Below are 20,872 nucleotides of genomic sequence, written 5' to 3'. Positions count from 1 at the left end.
CTCCCCTGGTGCCTCCTGCGTCAGACAGGCCTGGTGCTTTGGTATCGACCAGCTAGTGTTTGAGCGGCAGAGTTGGTAGCACAGCATTAGCTTGCTCCACATGAGCAGTGGCTGTGGTGAGCTGGTGCCCAGGATTGCTCCTCCCGCATATCCCAGCAAGGGTCAGATCCCCCTGGCTCCAGCAGACACCGGCGAGGTAAATCCCAGCTCTGCTCTGGCCAAAGCGGGGAACCCCTCGGGCCTTCAGCAGGCTCTGAGGCCACCCCCTCTATTTCCTGGGTGCCAGGGTTCTCTCTGCCCCCGGCTGACGGGTCCTCTGGTTTGTCCTGGATTCCCTAAGGACCCTGCCTGTGCCTTGCTGCCCCTCTAGGCCAGGGCTGAGTCTCCCATCCCCTGACCAACTGGCACTTCCAAATGCTGGGGGAGCTGGAGATGTCTGAGTCCCACCCGCTGCCTTCTCCTACCATGGCAGCACACGCTGGGCACAAGAAGGGCACTGCATTGCCCTCTCCAGAACCGGGGAGCTTCCCTGCTCTCAGGTCACCTTCACCTTCTCACCTGGCATCAGCCCTGATTGTGGCTGGCCTGTGCCGGCTCCCCCCAGCTCAGCAGCCAAGCCTCCCACTGACTGACAGTTTTTCACGCTGTGACACAAATTTCAGCCTTGTTCCTTTTAAATCAATTTAATTTTATTGCCTGAGCTGCTGAAGAGCAATTTTTCCAGGACAAAGAGGTCAGGGTGTGCTGGTCTAATCAATTCTCCTCCTGCTCCACTCCACTCCGCTCCCCTGGCAGGGGCAGTGGGGACAGACTCCCCACTGCAATGCTTTCATTGCCCTCATGACACCCCACTTGCAGAGTATGGTAGGTGCCCCAAGAATGTCTGTGATCTGTGGAGGGAGCTCTAGGCCATGGCCCATGTCCAGCCATTCACATCCCCCGCGAGGGGGATAACTAGGCTTGGATGGATGAATTGGCTAAATGAAAGGCAGGCAATCTCCAGCCCTGGGAAGACAGGGGGAGTGGGGAAAAGGTGGGCTGGGCATACGCTCAGGCATGGGCCCTCCTCTGGCCCAGGAGGGATGGGTCGTAAGTCAGGGTCTGCTGGCAGCGGCCTGCCGTAACTGTGTGTGTCAGTCCCGGCGTTCCAACAGGAGACAGAGCGGCCGCCTTGATGCCCTTCTCCACCCAGCAGAACCCTGTGCAGAGGCAGCTTGTTCTCCTGAGCTCCACTCTGGACACAGAGGACTTCAGGCTCCCACGCTCTCGGTCGTGTTAGCCCCTCGCAGCTCCTGTGCTAAACAGGACTGGGTTCCGTTGGCCTGCGAGGCTACAATTTCCAGCCCCAATTGCTGCACCGGGGGGTGGGCAGAGAAGGGAGCGAGCACCATTTCTCCAGTGCAGCTCCCCCTCTGCCTCTGGCAGGGGAGCCTGGGGCAAGGCGTGTGCAGGCGAGGGGGTAATTGATTATTCTGATCGGCCAGAGAGGTTCACTGCCCCTTCTGGCCCATGTGCCCCAACTTCCCTGGGGCAGGCCCAGCAGCAGCAGGAGCTCAAAGAGGGGAGGGAGGCATGTGCCCTGGCCTGAGGGATGGATGTGCGGGTGGGTGGGGGGAATTCCAGGCAGGCAGCTGGACAGGGCTCTGCCCTCAAGAGGGGAAGAAGCTGGATGCTGCCTTTACTTTTACCTCCCCGTGTGCCCCACTCAGCCCTGTCCGGTCTGGGGCCGAGGTGGGCAGCTCCCCCCTGCTCCGGGGTGTGAGCTTGGCGGTGTGTCTCTGAGAAGGGCTGAAAGGGGAAGCAGTAGCGCCACCCCCCAGCCCTGCCAACTGCTTATTTAATTCGACAGCAGCAACGGCGCTGCACCCGTAACTCACAGCTGCCATTGCGTCATGAGCAGGCCCCACTCGAAGCCCCGAGAGACCCAGCAATGCTTCCAGCCTGGCTCCTTGCCAGCTGCCCACCCTCATCCCCACTGGCCTATTAGCTGAAACACAAGCAAGAGGCTGCCTCGCCCTGGCACCGCGACACACACCCCTCCCACCCTAGACAAACGCTGCCTCCACACGCATAGCAACCAAAGGCTCCCCGGGCTCCCAACACCCGTCGGCAGCACCGCAGAGAACCACACTTGCATCAACCCCTCCCAGAGGAGGGGGCGGGAGAAGCTACAGCTGCAGCTGGTCACTGGACCACAGGGGGACATTACATGACGCAAAGCGGGAGATTTGTTGCCTCATTTCCACCCGTCGCAGCGTCAACTGAAACTAGCCAGGGACCAAATGGGTAGCCGAACCGCAGCTATGCCCACCTTGCCACCCGCAAGTCTCTCCAGAGCCTCCTGCCCATGGTGAGGTTAGCTGCTGGCACTGGTGCCGCTGACGACAAAGCCAGGCTTCTCAGGTAGCCACAGGCCATGTCTGCATGGTACAGCAGGACTGTCACAACCGGCTTTCTCTCCGGGTCAGCCGAGCATTGGCAGGTTGCTTGGGCTGGCTCAGCCCTGCCCTGCCCTGCCGTTCACAGACCGAGTCAGACAATGCAAAGGGAAGCGAGTGGGTGATAGTCCCGCTCAGCTAGGGGCTGGGGTCAGCACGCTCACTTGGACTCGGATGAGCCAGCACATTTCTTCCCCTTGCAAAGGGAGAGGCAGCAGTGGCCTCAGGGCTCACAGCGCACGCTGAGCTCACAAAGGGCGTGAAAGGGTGAAGCATATTAAACTTTAAGGGACCACTAAGCTGAAAAGAGGCAAGAGCTCTGGGGCTGGCTGCAGGGCCGCACCAGCTCTTACCTGGCTGGGATGACTTACTTGGGGCTGATCCTGCTTTGGGCAGGGGGCTGGGCTCAATGACCTCCTGAGGTCCCTTCCAGCCCTGGGATTCCATGACTAAGTGCCCAGTGTATAGAGCCCCTTTCTGAAGGGCACTGAAAGCCCACGGCACGTTGTGGTTTTGCGCCATGGGATGCCCCTCTCCAGGCTAGAAAGGAGCAGCCCTGGGGCTGGCCGGCTGTCGGGTGAGGATGGAGCAGCCTGAGAGAGCCCCAGGCTTCATGGGTCAAGGAAGAAAACAAAGAGGAGAGCAGTAACACACCTCTAGTAACCAGCAGGGATGGTGCAAAGAAAGAGCGAGACCACCGTTAAGAGCCAGGGGCCAACACATAGGAGCAAGGGGCTCTGCACCAAAACACACCAGTCATTGTCCAGGAAAGGGTCACAACCCTCTTGGAGGAGCCTCCTGTTTGCTGCTTGCCACAAAGGAAAAAGCACGGCTAGAGCCACAAAGAACATGAGGGACACTCAGCAGCTTCAGTGCAGCCCCAGGCCCTGCTTTGGTCCTTGAGGCGAAGCACCAGGGCTGGATTTAGCCAGGAGGTCACTCGCGGACCCCAGGTGTTTCGCCTTGCAGAGGACACGCTTGGCCAGATTACAGAAAGGAAAACAGTGGGGAAAATATTTTTAGAAACATCCAGAGAGGTTTTCCTCTTCCCACCCTTTGCGTTCACGTCTGGGGCAGGCACAGGGGCGGAGGCCTCTGCAAAGGAGGAGAAGAGAAAAGAAAAGGAAGGGGATGCGGAAGGCAACTTGGAGCATTGCTGTAGGAGCTGCAGGACCTCGGAGCCAGAAGAAGCCGCTTGTTATTAACAGCTGTCTGACTGAGAGACAGGGCAGGAAGCCGCTTGGGCAAGGCCCAGCACATTGTTTGGGATGACGCTCCTACCGTGCACAAAGGCAGCTCTGATGTTACCAGGAAACTAATAAAAACTCCCTTGAATTAAAAACCTGAGACTAGGGCTTCCATACAGTGCGACTCCTCCAACTCTGCAGGGAGACGCCGGGTGATCGAGCCGGCCAAGATTTGGTGCAAGTCAAAGAACCATCCTAGAACCATTTTCACTCCGCAAGAGACTGTTTTTGCCGAAGAGAACTAGCAGGCAGAGCAAAGGGCTGGCTGAGCAGATAGCAGGCTGGGTGCAAGGAACGGGGCCAACAGCTGCCATGGGGCAAGGTGGGAGGGGGCCCAGCTCAGAGCCCCAGAAGAGGTGGGGCCAAAGGGCAGCCAGCTCTCAGCCCCAGTCGGATTGCCGTGCATGCCCCGCCCGCCCCGCGCTCCCTCACAGCCACAGCACTTCAAAGCAGCTCAGAGCTCTGGCCACTGCCAAAGTAGCAGCAGTGGTAACTGGAGCTCTGGGCCCCTTTGAAATGCTGAGCCTGAGGGCTGCTGCCCCCTTTGACTCCACGTCGCCAGACCTGGGCACAAGGGACTCACTGCAACTTGGACCCAGGAGGAGGAGTCAGACCAGCCCTGTCCCATAGCAAGGGGATGGCCTCTGAGCCCCACCCTTGGGCTTGCACGAAGCTACAGGTTACACAGCCCATTTCCCAGGCTGCCAGAAAGGAACAACGCTGTCTGGGTTCAGAGAGGCTTGGAGAAGAAACCCAGCTTTGGGGCTCAGGCCTGTTTGCATAACACACATCCAATGTCCAGTCCAGCACAGGCACCTCCACCTGTCTTCTAGGCTCAGCAGGGCCAAGCATGTTTTAAGGCACACAGGGAAAGTGGCACCTGCCAGACAAAGCCCATTCGTGTCCAGTATGGAAGACAACGGATTTGGTATTTCCCACCAGTCGATGGGGCACCACTGCAAAATCTGACGCCGCCTCCTCTGTCCCACTGCGAAGGGTGTGGTCTGTGGCCAGAAGGCATGGTGAGGCCCAGCGCGGGTGACAGGGTAGCTGTGCGGTACTCACAGGTGCGCGCGCGCTCAGAGCCGTTTGCTCATCTGAGGCACAGGGGAGCCCAGCACAACCCCTTCCGTCCCATCCGCTCTCACACTTGGAGCCGGGTTACTTCCACCGCACTTCTCTGAACCGTGGCTATCGACGCCTACGGAGATCGCAACTGAGCAGCCGAGATCTACAGGCCTCCGCTCATGTTGTTCTGCAAACCCTCCTCCTGGTCCCTGCAGGGCACCGACAGGTGGAAACACAAACGAGAACCTGCTGTGCCAAGGGGGCCAGGGCTGGCCTGTTTGTCAGAAGCAACTTTTTCATGAGGGGGGCATGGCCTTGTATAGGCCTGCAAACCAGGCGCCTGCACGTCCTAGCTCTGCAGCTGGCTAAGTCGCAGACTCTGCCTTCGCTTCGCTTCTCTTCTCTTCCGGTAGAATAGAAGCAATAGGAACTACTTCCCAACAGCCCTGGGATGGTTTGTTAATTGCAATAAAGCACTAAAGCATGACACCCAAAAAATGCTGTTAGCACCCAATAAATCTTATTAGCCAACCACCTGCCTGGGTGCAAGATGGCTACATGCATCTGACGAAGTTGGTCACCGCCCACAAAAGCTTATGCTCCAAAATATCTGTTAGTCTATATGGTGCCACAGGACTTCTCGTTGTTTTTGCCAATACAAACCAAGATGGCTACCCCTCTGGCACTTGTTACATTTGCAGAGTCACAAGTCATTTTTGCAGCAGCCATAACTTCTGTGGCCTTTTCCATCATCACCAAGACTATCACCAGTTCCTTGAGACACCAAGAAAAGCATTTAGCACAAGCCAAAGAAGATGAACTAGTTGTTGGCGCCTAAAAGACAAAACGGGGCATGCTCTTTATGCTGCCTCTATCTCTAGGTCATTCTTGCTAGTACATAACACAAAGCAGGAAGAGCAAAGGCTTGTGCTGTTCGCTTCTCATCCTATGGACTAAACACTGTCTCAGTGGAGCTCTGGAGAACTCCTCTGCTGACAGCAATGACAGGCAGCTAGCAGGGTTCTGTGAATTTCTCTTACCCTTAATTTCATTCAGGAAAAATTGCTCATAAATGCTGCCAACTTACACTATGTCCTTTTGATCTGATTTGCCTAAATTGGCTTTATCACTGTGGCCATCAATATGTATTTGGAACACACCTGACATTATGAGGTTAGGAAAAGGCCCCGGGGAAGCGGACAGCTCAGCCTTTTCAGTTTAACCACAAACAGAGACAGATTCAAAAACTAATTTTCCCTTTGTCAAGAATGTCTCATGCGAGGACAGTCACTGGGTTAATTCTGGTTGAACATGCACATTTATTGCAGGCGTTGACTGTACTTTGGGGAGTAATTCTAGTCCTACAAGTCCAACAAAATGTATAATAGAGTGTACCTGGCATGCATCCAAAATAGCAACTGGAGGGGTTGAGTTCCTGTTTTTTATACCCCCACCCCCATTTGATGGTGTTTTGCCACTTACACGGGCAGTGACGTGGTCAGTCCAACCCCAGGAGCTTTGTTACAAACTCCTTTGTACAGCCGCATCTTAGAGAAGAAACTTGGCTGCTTCAAAGAAACAAAGTGCAGCGCTTGTGGGAGAAAAGTGGAAACAGCCTGTTTTGTGCCACCTGCCCCCCGCCCCGACCTTACGCGCCCACTGGATGCTTTATCTCAAAGTCAAACTGAAAAACTTAAGTAATTCAATACTGACGACAAAACCCTGGAGGTAGCAACGGAAAAGGGGAATTCAGCTCCCTAATTTACCTGCCAGGTCAGGTGTTCAGGGCAGCTGAGGTACGGCAAGGCAAGGACCTGTAGCCATGGAGAATGCATTTGCTTGCATTGCTTTAGGCATCCACAACCTGCTACAACATCACAGGCAAGACAAAGGTCTCCCAGCTCAGCACCCCAGCACTGCTGGCCTGGATCCAGAGAAGTATCGGGATGTGGCTAGTTGTGGATCCTCTCCAAAACTAGCCAGTAAACAGCCGCTGCCAGAAGGGCACTTACAGAGCAGGCTGCCCATGGAAGAAGTGCCTTCCTGTGCCCACGATACAGAGGCTCTTTTACTCCCCAAAGTTGGAGATGTTCTATTTCAAACCCTCTCCCCTAAGGTAACTGTGGGTGTTCTCATTCTCCATTCAAGTGTCCAGGCCTTTTTAAAACTTATTAAGCTTTTGTCCTTCAAATCTTGTGGCAGAGAGTTTCACTGGATATTGAATAGAAAAGTGTTCCCTAGTATCGTTTTCAGCCTATTCCTTTTATATCATGGAATGTCTTCTGACAAGCAAAGCAAACACCAGCTTCCCAGTGCTTTGTTTACAAGCGTAATCAAGCCAGTGCATGGACTGCAAATTCTGGCCCTCCACAAAAGCTTTACAGGTCAGCATGATGAAATTACCCCAGATAAATTCCTAGCACGTTAAAGCCTCATACACCCAAACCAAACCAGCTTGTTGGTTTTATTAGTAAGATTTGTTTTGTAACAACTCTATTCGAATCTTGCCTTATAAAAGCAAATGATCATCCAAGCAAACCCTGTCCTCCACCTCTTGGCGAGCACACCAAGGTAATGACAGGGCTGTAGGCAGAACAGGTCCTCAAACAGAAAATCGACTTTTTAAAGGCCTCCCCCTGCACATGCAGTGATGAGAGAAAGATGGACATTGTCTCCGTTTTCCTTGCTGAGATCCCACACGATTCTGTTAACTCACATGCCTTTTGCAAGTCTGGCACCCTTTGTAAGTTTTCTTCCAGAAATATCAACCCACCACAACTCTGGTGCTTGCTCCTCCCCGAGCATTTCTGCTGGGGTGTAAGAAGGGGATGAGGTGACCGTTGCATAAAGATAACGTACCCACTGCCTCAAATAGAGCTTGGTTTTCCTCTTGAACAATCTCGTTCACCTAATCTCAATGGCAGGTAACCAGAGCAGTGGGAGGTGGGGCTTGGCCCCACCACCAAGAGTGGTGGAGCTTGGCGGGGCGGGCGGGGGGGGTGTTCAGGCTCTGCCCCCTTCAGGGGTCACATGGTAATTTCTGTTGTCAGAAGCAGGTCCTGGTGCATCAAAGTTTGAGAACCCCTGGCCAAGAGTATTTCCATGGCCCAGACAGAAATGCAGAGATAAATTCATCAGCTGAAAGGATGTGAGATTTTAAACCCCAAGGTGGGTAACAACTCAGGTGAGGGGCTTTCTTCTTTCAAACTGTAATCTTTCTCTTGACGGATGGCACCTCTTTAACCACATAAACCGGTGTCCTAACAAACGCACCACTAATCCGCGGGACAAGATGGAACGAATCTCTCCCTGCCCCTCTGCTTCAGCTCGCCCATGACGCTATTTGAGTCTGAGCGAGCCTTCAGCAACGCGGCAGCTGGATGCTGCCTGTACTGCATCACTAGCAAGGGGGCTTAATGTTCGAGAGCTCCGGGGAGCCAGTTCACAGACACTTCCTATGCGCTCTGTTCCAGCTGGCTCAGCTGCCCTGCACCCCCCCGGCCCCCCAACATTCACCCTCTCCCTGGAGTACCAACAAGCAGCGCAGTCATTCGCTAGGGTGGAAGACAGGCCAGCACAGCCTGTTCAGAGCCCAGTACGCACTCTACCTGGCTTTTCAGGTGCAGGGAGATCATGTTCCCTGCTGGGATTACAAAGCAGAACGTTACTGCTGTTCCAAGTGCTGGGGGGTTCATCTTCCTTTCCCTTTGCAATCCACCTCCCACACGAGGGTTGGGGGAGGGAAGGGAGGATATCTGAGCTCAGGGCACTAAAGAGGCTTATGGGGTTTACTTAGCCAGGGCCCATTTTGACTTGCTGCCCAGCTCCTGAACTGCGGCTAGTGCAGCAGAAGAGGGAAGCAATCTGAGGTGCCAAATAATAGACAAGTGGTCAGACATAGTGCAAGTGGATTCCAGCAAGCGGGAGGGGACCAAATCCCCTCCACTGCTGGGGTTTAAATTGAGATTTTGTCGGCCTCTTCTGCTACTTTGCAATGGTCATCCACAGGGGCCGGATGGTGGTTAACAAGGCAGCTCCCGCCACTCTCAAGTGCAATCAACACAATGCTGGTATCACACTCAGGGCTGCCACAGTGACATCCCTCAACCTCCATTTGGCAGGACAGCCAGACTCAGCTGCAGAGCCCAGGTGTGGGGCACATGTGAGCTGGGCTCTTCCAACACCTCTGCACCTGTGGGATTCAGTGTCACATCCCAAGGATGCAGGAGCAGCTCTGGGACTGCTTTCGTAAGGCTTCCCTGTTGGCCCAGCTGACCTCACTGCTACCTGCCATCAGCCTGGTAGCGCTCTCTGTTCCGCCCAGCTGTTTGCACTGTGATGTTCTACGGCTGTACAAAACATTGTCAAAGAGCCAGGACGGTGCCAGCAGCACAGCCTCCCTGAGCAGCACCCCTACGGCTGCTGGAACTGGGCGGTGGTGACCATTACGGTGAACGCAGGAAAGCTGCACAATTGCAAGTCCCTGCAACTTTGGTTTGCTGCTGCCCTCATGATCCACCGCCCCTACTGTTGCAAGCACTGTAACCCGACCTCCTCCGCAAGGGCAATGTCTCCCACCAGCAGAGAACTCACATCTTGCACTGGAAGAGTTTGTGAGTGTTCCACAAATTCAGCCGAAAAGGCAGCCAAAGCAAATGAATACCTTTACCATGGAATCATGTTAATCCAGGATATGCTTATTACCCGGGAAACAGGAAGCAGCTCAAGTTAGCACCTCAGCAACTGGCTTCTCCTTACACTGAGTTCTGTTGGGTTTTCTGCAGTTGCAGTGTAATAAGAGAAAGTCTATTAGCAACGGTCAAGTTGCAACCACCTACCCACGGCAGCAAAGGGACACCTGAAGGTTAGTATGTGCGTGAGGCCAGCAGTAACAGCAGGCATGGAAATGCTCTTGGGCAGGTACCACACGCTGCTTGTTTACACACACAGCCACGCAGTTCGGTGTCACTGACGCGTGGGGGAGGGTGAGAGTGGGTGGTTTTAATTCGCTCTTTGCATGTGCTGGAAAATTCCACCCCAGAGTGTGACCCAAACCACCCTGAGTGGTTTCCAGGGCTGCGCGGCATTTTAATGGTGGAAAAGAGGAAACTGTAATTTAAAAATATTAGCTGCTTGGTCTCTTCCCATTGCCTTTTACTGGCTGGGAGCAACAATTCCTTCAGACAAACCTGCGCTGGGTCTTTCAGTAGGTGTGTCCTGTGACAGCTTCCAGGTTGCCATGTTTGTGAGTACATGAGGCTTTTCCTTTGCTGTGCCAAGCGCTGCCTGGCCCTGCTGGTCAGTCACTAGCAGCTCAGAACACCAGCTGATGCATTCACGCTTTTAAATGTTGGCTAAGGCTGTACATGGCATAAGTGCCCAGCTGTGCGTCAGGTCATTCATAAACTCTGCACTAAGACATGCAGGCAGCAGGCGGAGCTCTGTTCCTGTTCCTTCAACAGGAAACTACCGCCTTGTAGCGTGGTGGGTCATCGCTAGCTCTGGGGAAGCCGGCTGGCTGATGGCTCCCTTGTACCAGTCCGCATGTGTCATTCACTGAAGTTACAGCCAGTCACCACCGCCTGCAGCTAAGTAACATGCCAGCGTACTCTCCAGAAGTCACAGCTGATGGGAAACACACATGGCCCTTGTCTATCAGCCAGCTGCCAATGTTTCCTCTAATCTTTTCCATCCACGTGCGCATTTTCTCCACCCACACGTGGAATAAATGTTTTCCTGTGCACCGAGGCATGTGCAAGCGTGCACCACCAGGAGAAACACAAACGGAGCTGGGGGTGTTCTGCTAATCAGCTGTGCGGCATTGGAATCACGGCTGAACACAAGCACACAGCTGACAGATAACGCTGCCTGCCACCCATGTCAACACTGGTCCTACATACAAGCCCTTCTTCTAGGAACTGTGTTGTGTGGGTGTGTGCATGGGGCGGGGAGGATGAGTCCAGACCACAGCGGTGAGCAGACTAGCTCTACCAGACTCTTCAGTGCCTCTCAGGGATGGCACAGCACCACGTCTGACCGCATCCCACCCACAGAAGAAGTTTCTGAGTTTTGGAGCACTCCCTGCTTCCCAGCAGAGCAGCCCACCTGCCGAGACGGCCGTGACGTATAAAACAAGGGCAGCAGCAGCAGAGAGCACGCAGTGCTTTTGCACATGGCTTACAGACAAACACTTAACTGTACAGCTCTGCTGCAGCCATAAGGGCGTAATTCTTGTAAGCCGTTCTAGTGCCACTAGTAGGTACCAGCGACAAGGGCTTGGTGGCTGTGTTAATGAAGGCACAGACCTCATTGCAAACAGAGGAAGCAGTTCAGACACGTGAGCAATAAGTGTGGCCGAACATTCCCAGCTGCTTCAGCACAGCCTCGCCTTCACAGCACCGGGACGTGCTGGGAGTACAGCCTGCTTAGGGCTCAGTGCTCTCCCTCCCCTTACAGAGGCAAACACTGGGCCTTTACTGGGTCCATCAGGGTCTGAACTACAGCCCGCTCTCCGCTGACTTCAGCGAGCGCGTTCGGGAACTGCTGCTGCCCCAAGCAGGATTGAAACAGGATCTCAGCTGCAAATGCCTTGGAAAGAATTACTTGTCGTTTCAGAGGGTAGCTGCTGCACCCCACATGGACCTCACCTGGACAACAGGGAATTGGTCATGCCTGTGTCAATGTGGCTCACATAATACGTTAACTTAGGAAACAGGCAGACCACTGACAAAGCCTAGAAATAAAAGTGAGCTTCCTGTTCCGCACCTTGCCAGCCAGCCTGGCTCAGACACAGCCAAGACAGCGTGCTCCAAAGGAGGGGAGATACCGCAAATGGGACAGGACTCAAAAGCCTAGCAGAGTAAAGTGAGCGAGTAGTGACGTGCTTGGGAGGCAGGAGTGCCAGTGCCCAGCGCAACACCATACCGGGACTCTTCACACTCCTGGGGTAGCCACCGTCCCGTGTCTCATTCCTACAGAGGCCACGCTGTAACCCCCAGTGCACACTTTCGGGAGGACCTTCCTCATGTGCTGCACTCCAGCTCGGTACCTGCAGCTGAAACAGACTTGGGAGAGCGGGACTGGAGAAAGCGAAGTGGAAACCGACAGCAAAGACATCTGAGCACGGGCTGCTGCTGTGCAGTTTCTTTCACTTTTCACACTGAAGAAACAGCACCTCACTTGCACCAGCTGGTGTGCAAAAAGCCCAGTGACAATAGGGATAATGACATTAAACTTGGGGGGCTCAGACCCCGGAGAGTGCACATGGAAACCTGCAGGCACACTGGGCACAGATGTTTACAAACCAATGTCTCAGGGCTGCAGCTAGCAGAACAAGGAGGTTTTACTGAAGAATGTGGTGGACAAGGTGACTGTGAAATACTCTGAATACGGACAGGAAGTGCTTGCGGTTTCAGGACAGATGGAAGCTTGCCCAAGTTTACAGACCATATAAAACAGAAACACTCCCAAAACACCGACAAATGAAGTACCTACCCCCAATCCCAAAGTACGCAATTTTATTTTTTGGCAGATCTACTCAAAGTGATCATCATGGATTTAAACAGAAGCCACTGAGCCGTGGGCTTTGGTTGAAGCCAGGAGTGTATGTCCAGAATGAAGGGAGGTCAGTGAGGCCTTGCCAGGGCTCTGCTCTTGCTACTCTTCCCATCGCACTTGGTTCTCTTTAGTGTCCTGGTTTCCTAGGCGTGAATGGCGAAGTTCTTGGATGCTAATGCATCCGACCCAAAGGACAGAGCCTTGGGAAGTCTACAGATTCTCTGCATTCGGCACCAAAAACCAAATCCAGCAGAGAGAGACTGACCCTCTTCCTGGTTTGCCAGGGTTCATTCAGCTCCCAGGACTCTGCACAAGGGAATTTGCCTCCCCTGAGAAGTGTCCCCGTTCTCCTCCAGGCTGCCTTCTCAGGGCTCTTGAGAAACTTCTGCTTCATCTTTTCCTTCCATTTACTCCACTTCGCCTTCTGAAATGAGCCCATTCCTCTCGCTGCCACGCCCCCGGCAGCAGGAGCTACTTACGGAAAGCAAAGACCTCCCGTGTTTTCGGTCCCCTCTTGCCTTCTGGTCCCGATTTGGCCGAAGGCACTTCTACCATCCCCCCGTAAGGGCAGCTCTCAGATTCCGGGTGGTGTCCAGAACACTCCACAGCAGGGATGTAGCCACTGTCCCACATGCCAGTCCCACACAGCTTACACAGGTCATGCAGGCTACAGGGGATCCGGGGCAAGAGGCGAAACTGATAAAGCAAACTCCTAGCCTGATGTGGGAGAGAAGGTATAACCTGTTAGAAATGCAGCCAGGGCATGGGCTGCCCAAGGGCCCACCCGGTGCGCTACTCACACGCAGCTACACTGGAAGTGTTAAGTATTAAACACGTTTGTGTTTAATTTAGGATCTTTTCTATGGGGCTGGTGCCTCCTAGGCCCCCGAAACAATCGGTGGATTCCCAAACAAGTGCTGCGTACGGCTAACCCCACCCTCAACATCTGCAAGTACCCCAAGGCGAGCAGAAGGTCACACCACAGGAGAGAGCTGCAGCGTCAGCTGACAGGTCTCTGGGGCTGCTGGCTCAGTTGACATCAGCGCACTGGCATTTACCTTCCTGAGGACAAGTTCTCCATTCATGTGCATGGCCAGGTTCCCAAAATGCAGCAGCATCTGGTCAGCGGGCAGCTGCTGCTCAATGACGTCGTCGCCGTAGATCACCACGATGGCCACGCAGATAAAGAGGTGGAAATAGTCCGTCTGCAACGAGAAAGCAGGAGTTGGGGGCTGGCAGAGGAGCAGGCGGAGGACGGGCAGGACCAGAGCTCCACTTGGAGCGAGCTCTTTCCCAAAGGAGCTCCCATGCACATCCTAGTTCTGACGGGGGTACAACTCCGAGCAAGGACCTTGCACTGGGACTGAGTCGCTCAGGCTGGCCGCCTGCGAAGGGCAAAGGAGAAGTTCGGATCACACTTTTCAGAAGTGCCCAGCTGGGCACACCATCCAGGGCCTGCCCATCAAAGGAGAGGGGCCCAGCACCTGCCGCTGAGTCAGGCCCCTTTCGAGCGTACTGACTTAAGCACCCAGATGTTCAGGCATCCAGTCTCACCAGTCGTTAGCACATGGGTGGGCCCTAACGAGCACTTGTTTTCTGCGTGGAGGGGAAGGGGAAGGCTGCATCACAAACCACAGAGATATCAGAGAGGGATGGCAGTCACATGATTGCCTCAGCCAACCAGCACCCAGCAAGGTCCATGATCCTCAGGCTGAGAGAGAGACCTGTGGAGCTGCCACTGCTCTGGGTCTCTTCCAGGCAGCACATGGCAGTCCAGGAGGATCAGTCCCCTCAGGCAGCTGCTCTCCTCAGCTCCCTTGCCTCTCACCGCCCTACTTGCAGGTAACTCCAGAAACAAGCCCCAAGCCCAGTTCTCAGGGGCCTCTCGCTCCCAGGACAGGGAGAGAGGAGCTCCGGGGCAGCAGTCAAAAAAAGCAAACAGTGTTAGGAATCCTTAGAAAGGGACAGAGAACAAGACAATCTTACTGCCTCTACATTAATCCCTGGGACGCCCACACCTTGAACACTGGACACAGAGGTGGCTGCCTCACCTCGAAAAAGGCATCTTGGCATAGGAAAGAGTTCAGAAAAGGGCAACAAAACTGATGAGGGGTTTGGAACGGTGCATGTGAAGGTGGATTAAAAAGAGTGGGACTTCCCAGCTTCAGATGAGGAGACGCAGTGGGGGATATGATGGAGGGCTGTAAATTCACAACAGGCGTGGGAAAAGTGAAGTGAGGGAAAGTTGCTGTTCCCATCAGAACCGAGGGGTCACCGAATGAAATTAATTGGTAACAGGTTTAAAACAAATAAAAGGATGTTTCTCGTCACACTGCACACAGCCGCCCTGTGGAACGTCTCGCCAGAGCATCTTGTGCAGACCAGGACTTTAACCGGGTTCAAATTAGAGCTGGATAAAGTCATGGAGGGCCAGGCCATCAATGGCATTAGCCAGGCTGGGCAGGGATAGTGTCCCTGGCCTGTGTTTGTCAGAGGCTGGAAATGGGTGATAGAAGAGGGATCACTGGATGGTTCCCTGTTCTATTCACTCCCTATGGGGCGCCTGGCATTGGCCACTGTCGGCAGGCAGGATGCTGGGCTAGATGGACCTTTGGTCTGACCCAGTGTGGCCGTTCTTATGTTCTGAAGTTCCATGTTCTCCCTGCTGCTTGGTCCTCCAGCCAGTCTTGCAGGAACCCTGGGAACCAGCCTTTGCAAATCCTAAGAGCTGCAATTCAGGACTTGAGGGAAACACTCTGCAGCTGGTCTTTCAGCAAAGCAGAGACCTTTCAAAGTGATCTGTTGTGACAGCAGCAAGATCAGCCCATGAATGCACTAATGAGTTAAGGCAGGCTGCAATTTGCATTAGTTTAAGTTACCTCATAGGCAAGTGGCAGGGAATCATCCCAGCAGATTGTCATGACTAGAAAAGCCTGCTTTTAGCACGTCACAGTTACCTGGGCATGGGAGGGTGGCTGGAATAGCTGCCGCCACACCTACCCGAGATCATTTTCCATACAGCACAGAGCAGGCCAGCTCTGAAAAGCACTTCCGGCTTGGGAAGCACTCAAGCAAAGGGCACCTCAGCACCCTGCTCTGTCCTGCACCCGTCCTCTGTGTTCTAACCTGATAATGTGCCCAGCACGCTTCCCACATGCGCAGTGCTTCAGCGTCCGGAAACTCGCGTTTGAAACAGAGAAGGATCCACCGATGGCAGAAGAGCATCTGCAGGCCATCCTCCCCCAGCGCGACGAGGTGCTGATAGAAACGCAGGTGCATGAGTCGCAACAGCTCTCGTAGGTACATCTGCAAACACAGGCCATCACTTAGCAGAGCCACTCCCTGGCACCCTCGCCCCTAGAAGCCCCGTGAGCGCAGCAGGCATTTACTCCTTCCCACTCAGAGTCACTCAGTACAGCACTCTGGAGCTGGGCCCCACCTTGTCCCCTCCAGGTTTGTGCTCAGGACATGACCTTGGCTGTTACAGGCCAGACTTGGTTGTGCTGTGACTGGTGACAGGGCCCTGGAGGCCGCTGCGGAGACTTAGAAAGGAAGAGCAGAGGGAGAAGCAAATCTGTGTGACAGCTTTTATCTTAATGATATTAATGTAAAGGAGCCCTGGGAACCGGGCTTGGAGCTAGAGGCCCAGGAAGCAGGAGCTGGTTTTGGCAGCTTCTTTTAACTGAGACTAGATGCCAGGAAAGTTACGTTACAAAACCAACCCTTTCGGCATGGACCTGAACACCAAGATGTCCCATGTGCTGGTGCCGTGGTGCTCAGATGTCACTATTCAGACTTGGGAGACAAACTGTGGGATCACCCAGGACATTAACCAGACAAGATTCAGTGTTTTCTCCACAGTCTGAGAAGTCAGAGTTGCCTGGAGGCTCTTGTTTTCTAAAGGAACCTTTAGGTGCATTAGGTCAAGCACTTAGATTTTTGTTTAACGCCCTCACCAAATGCTTTCTACAACCATCAAGTCGAAAGAAATTATTTAAATCTGCCACGAAAACATTAAAACAAGTTGCTGGCGAGAAAGTTTGCAATTTGTTCTGACTCATTCCTCCACCATGTTTGAAAGCAGAATGCCGCAGAATTATGCTAGCATCCCGGACGGGGAAGGGAAGCTGACTGGTGGGTCTCCATTGTCCGAGCAGTGCAAAGGGTACGTGGCCAGTAACCCTGGAGGAGAGCATAAAAGAGTCAGAACCATTTATGGTGTTCCGAGAATCTGGGATTTTGAAATATTTCTCATCTAAGTCCGGCTAATAGTTGCCAGTAACTCAGCTCAGTTCAGCCAGGGCGCCTGCCACCCTCACTGCATTTACTCTCCCTGGAATATGGCCTGGCCGCTGGGCTCCACGGCAGCTGCCTTGCTGATGATCTGAAGTATTTGTTTTACAGTACTTATTGGGGCGGCTCGGGGTGGGGGTTGAGGGCGGGAATAAAGCGCCCACTGCGCAGCGCTCACCAGCTGCTTCTCCATATCTTCATCCCGGGGGGAACTGATGAAGATTGTGTTCTGCATCAAGCCCACAAAGCACCAGAAAGTGTCGGACTCATCTCGGACTTCTGCCAGAACGGGGGCAACCAAGTCGGACATCCCCTGGGAGTAGCCAATGGTGGGGCTGTGCACTGCATAGTTCAGCAAGATTCTCCTAGAGGAGACATTTGACAGGAGAGGGTAAGATCCAGGGGGTGCCAGGCAGGGCTCATCTCAGCCACCCTCCCCACCACCTCATCCGGCACACAGGATCAGAGGAGGTGTAAAAGACCAGTATATCCCCGGCTGTTTAAGGAGACAACTGGAATCTGGGAAACAAGTGCCCCTGTGAGCAGCTCTGCAGATGCCCTGACCAGTGTCTGGGCAGTGCTCTTACGGCGAAAGCAGCACATCGACGGCACAGACGTAGGGGAGCAGGTTAGCTCCAGAAGAGCCCGCTGGCAGGATTGTCATGGCAGAGATCGTGCCCTAGATGGACTTGTGAGTCCCCACTCCCAGCTGGGGGTGGCTCCGTGAGAGAAGTGGGGCAGAGGAAAGGCGCATTCGGGATGGGGAAAGCGTCAGGCACTGAAAGCACACGTGACCTGGCTCCGAGGAAACGCCCGCGTCCGGAGGCTGTGGGGTGACAGAGAATCAGTGCACAAGAGGAGTGATGTTGGAAGAGATGGAAAGCAGAGGAGAGGGTCAGAACAGGAGCTGAAGCTGTGACAAAGAAAGGCGCTCGAGGGGCAAGGCTGCCCACATGCCCATCTGCGAGGATCAGCTTCACTGCATTCAGCCACAAAGCCGACCAGGTCCTAAGTATGCTCAGAAGCCAGGCGGGGGAGGTGGGGCTTACACAGGGCAACAGGCCCATGCCCCAGGTACGAGAGTGCTCGGCCTTCCTCCTGCTCAGTAAGAAGCTGGCACTGCACACAGTCGGTCACCCACAACAGACTGACCACCTGTCACCTCCAGTGGCAGCAGCGCTCAATTCCCCAGCTGCCTTCACCTGTCCACTCCCACCTCTTGGCTTCTCAGTCCCAATGGGTCTAGGTGGGGTCAACACAGCCAGGAAGAGGTGGAGAGAGCAGGGGAGGCAGAGACAGGGCTGGGGGGTCCCATGTGCAGCACAGGGAGGAGGGCGCGGCATCCCTCAGCGCTCTCAGGGTCCGTGCTTCAAAGCCACAGCACTCCTTACAGACTTTCCTCTCTGTTCGGCAGGGCTGCTTGCTGGGGTGCTGAGGAAAGATACTGTCCAGCTTAAGGAAGGGTCACCTCATGGTCTCCACATTGGGGTTGTCCTCGCCACGGAAGAACTGGTTGCTCCGGTCAGTCCTCACCACGTCTTTGTCCACGGTGAACTGCACATTCCGCCAGAACTCCTCGTGCTCCTCGGGAGTCATCGAAAGCCTGAAAACGAAGCAGCGACTGACTGCGCCGAACAGCCAAAAGTGAACAAAAAGCCCAGGGCCCGATCAGGGAAGCCTGTGGGCATTACAGCACGCAGGAGGAGGGGCAGAGACCAGTCCCTAGGCTCCCAAACCTGCCTAGAGCAGCTGCTCATCAGAGCAATGCCCAGGCAATTACAGATGCTGCTTTAGGCAAGCTCGCTTCAAAGACATCAGATGGCCCAACAGGAGCAGGATAGCACCAGCTGCACATGCTCAGGAAAGGCAGCCACTGCAGAGACATTCCCTTTACCCATCCCTCTTAGAGCAGGTGTATACTAGACCTGAAAGTCGAACTTAGATGTGCAATTTCAGCGATGGCAATTGTGCAGCTGGAATCGACGTATCTAAGAGAGATTTATTAGGCCACCCTCCCTGAGCGAGGGCGACAGGAGAAGCTCTCCCATTGACCTACCTTACTCCTTGCGAGAGGGGGCACTACCAGGGTTGACCATCAAATCCTGATGGTTCAATTTAGTGCATCTCCACTAGGCGCTAAATCAAACCGCAGAAGATGGACCCTGAGCGGGTCGGTCTTCCGGTAAGTACAGAGCTAGTCCTGCCTTGCCAGGAGATGCCCTGGCCGGCTGCAGGGCGGGGCTGTTGTTCAGAGATGAGGGGGCAGAAGGGGGCCCCTCCCTGGTCACCTCTTCTGCTGGATCTCGAAGTATTCCTTCCTCTTCTGCACCCTCAGTGCCTCCCTCTCCTCCGACGTGGACTCATGGCTGTAGTAGCGCAGCATGAAGGGCCAGACCTCACCGCGGATAGAGACATCAATCCCACCAAAGAAAATGGCCTGGGGAAGGTACAGAAGTGGCAGTTCATACCAATGCCAACCACTGCAGTGAGACACCACCAGCCCTCACACTGAGAGCCACCAGACAAGTGATGCCTTGATTCAAACTCCTGCAATTTGCACATGTTTAGCAGGAAAGCGCTGTCCTCCTCTTGCCACATGAGACACAAACCGGGCTCATTTCAATGTCAATACCCAACCTCAGGGGCAGCTCTCTGATTAACTTGCCACTCTCGTGCCATGCCTTAATCTCCAATCCTGGAGATACCGCATTTCTCTGCACGCCTCTCTTTAAGGACATGGACCCAGTACTCCCCCAAACCCTGCTGTAATCTTACCCAGGAGCCACGACTGCTTCCTTTGGTTTGTTCACACTGCATTGAACAAGTATGTCTGCACTTGGACACTGGTCCACTTATTCCAGCAGGCAGAAGGCAGGACAGCGAACCTCCTCGGCTCAGAGAGGAGGTCGCCAGCCAAGCACCGTAAGTAATAGTCTCACGGTACAAAAACAGACAGCGCCTGCCACAGCACAAAGCAAACTGCTTCAGCTTCTACCTGGGGCCTTTTCTTTGGGGAAAAAGAGCAACAGACCAGGGCAGCAGCTGCCAACCCCCTCACCTTACGCAGCTTGTACTCTTCTTCCACCTGCCCAGCTTCATTCAGGTGATTGAGCCAGGCAGTGACATCCAGACGCTTGTACGTGTTCTCCTCTGGGTGCGTCTCTGAGGACGGCAGCTTGGGGCGACGGATGGAGAACTGCATGCACGTCTTCTCGTCGGCAAGCTGCTGAATGGGAGAAAAAACAGCCACGAAGCTGCTAAAGCAGGAGACCCAGTTAGCACAACCGCCCGAGCAGCCAAGCCCCGATGTGCAGAAGGGAGGGGAAAGCTTGCAGCAGAACACCCACCATTAGAACAGCTAGACTAATTGGAGCCACTAAAAACCAGAGAACCACAAACCAGCTTCATTTAGAAAAACAGTTTCTTTCCTCTCCTCCCCCACCCTTATCCCGAATTAATGCTGCTTATAGCTAAACTTCGCTCTGCCAGGAATGCCTGTGATAAATTACATGTGATTGGCCAGACAAAGGACTGCTGTTTGGCAAGCCGGAGCTGCTCTGCCAGGCTCTGGCTAAGGGCACTCGTGATCCCAGTGCGAAACCGCAGCTGACATTTAATTTAAAAATCAAAGGTTGCTCAATGCCAAAGCAAGTCCGCGCTACCGTAATAAGGGAAGCAGCAGGGGGCTCCGTGAGCAGGAAGGGAATTTAAAAAAAAATCACTTTCTAATAAGCACATGCACGACCTTCAACAGACAATTAAAGAGCACTTATCACATTTGTATGTAGATTGAGCAAAATATGGAAAGGTGACTTGTCAAAACACGATTTTCAAATGCAGCACGTCAGGCTCCACAAAATGGATGGGAGACGCACAGAACTGCAGACTGAATGTCGCTGACTTCCTGGCCATCTAGAGGCCTAAAACCACCAGCTCCTCTAGCTACAGCAAAGCAGACAGCTAACCAAGCCTTCTGGCTAGCTATCCCCCTTCTCCACAGGAGAAGCGGGAATGTGAGGGGCCAGGCAGGGGCATCAAAGCACAGCAATTTTCACAAAACTGCCCATGCATCTCATCAGGCAACAACGCACAAGTTACACGAAGACACCACGTTAATCACCCAAGTCCAGCCCTGGCGGAAGACGCAGGTCTCACAGATGTAACCTCCACCTTTCGGGACACCTCTCTTTCAACAGAATCATAGAATCTTAGGCCTGGAAGGGACCTCAGGAGGTCATCGAGTACAGCCCCCTGCCTCAAGCAGGATCA

General features: G+C 54.0%; 2 protein-coding genes across 5 annotated transcripts in view; one reads left to right on the top strand and one right to left on the bottom strand.

The window, feature by feature from the left end:
- GAA (alpha glucosidase) overlaps positions 1 to 20,872 on the top strand; it is a 306,535-nt gene that overhangs the window by 198,701 nt on the left and 86,962 nt on the right. The gene's annotated exons all lie outside the window — the stretch shown is intronic.
- Positions 12,254 to 20,872, bottom strand: part of TBC1D16 (TBC1 domain family member 16) — a 43,702-nt gene continuing 35,083 nt past the window's right edge. For 3 of the 4 annotated variants that reach the window (XM_075014371.1, XM_075014370.1, XM_075014374.1), the window contains 7 exons: positions 19,662 to 19,829; positions 18,892 to 19,040; positions 18,072 to 18,206; positions 16,782 to 16,968; positions 15,437 to 15,616; positions 13,369 to 13,515; positions 12,254 to 13,027 (listed from right to left, as the gene is read on the bottom strand). In XM_075014371.1, coding sequence (XP_074870472.1) covers positions 12,782 to 13,027; positions 13,369 to 13,515; positions 15,437 to 15,616; positions 16,782 to 16,968; positions 18,072 to 18,206; positions 18,892 to 19,040; positions 19,662 to 19,829 — 1,212 coding nt within the window. In that variant the 3' untranslated portion in view covers positions 12,254 to 12,781. The remainder of the gene's footprint in view (positions 13,028 to 13,368; positions 13,516 to 15,436; positions 15,617 to 16,781; positions 16,969 to 18,071; positions 18,207 to 18,891; positions 19,041 to 19,661; positions 19,830 to 20,872) is intronic. The other variant, XM_075014372.1, reaches the window with a different exon arrangement.

Source organism: Carettochelys insculpta, chromosome 20, assembly GCF_033958435.1.
Source record: "Carettochelys insculpta isolate YL-2023 chromosome 20, ASM3395843v1, whole genome shotgun sequence".
Lineage (NCBI taxonomy): Eukaryota > Metazoa > Chordata > Testudines > Carettochelyidae > Carettochelys > Carettochelys insculpta.
This window is presented reverse-complemented; position numbering and strand designations above follow the sequence as displayed.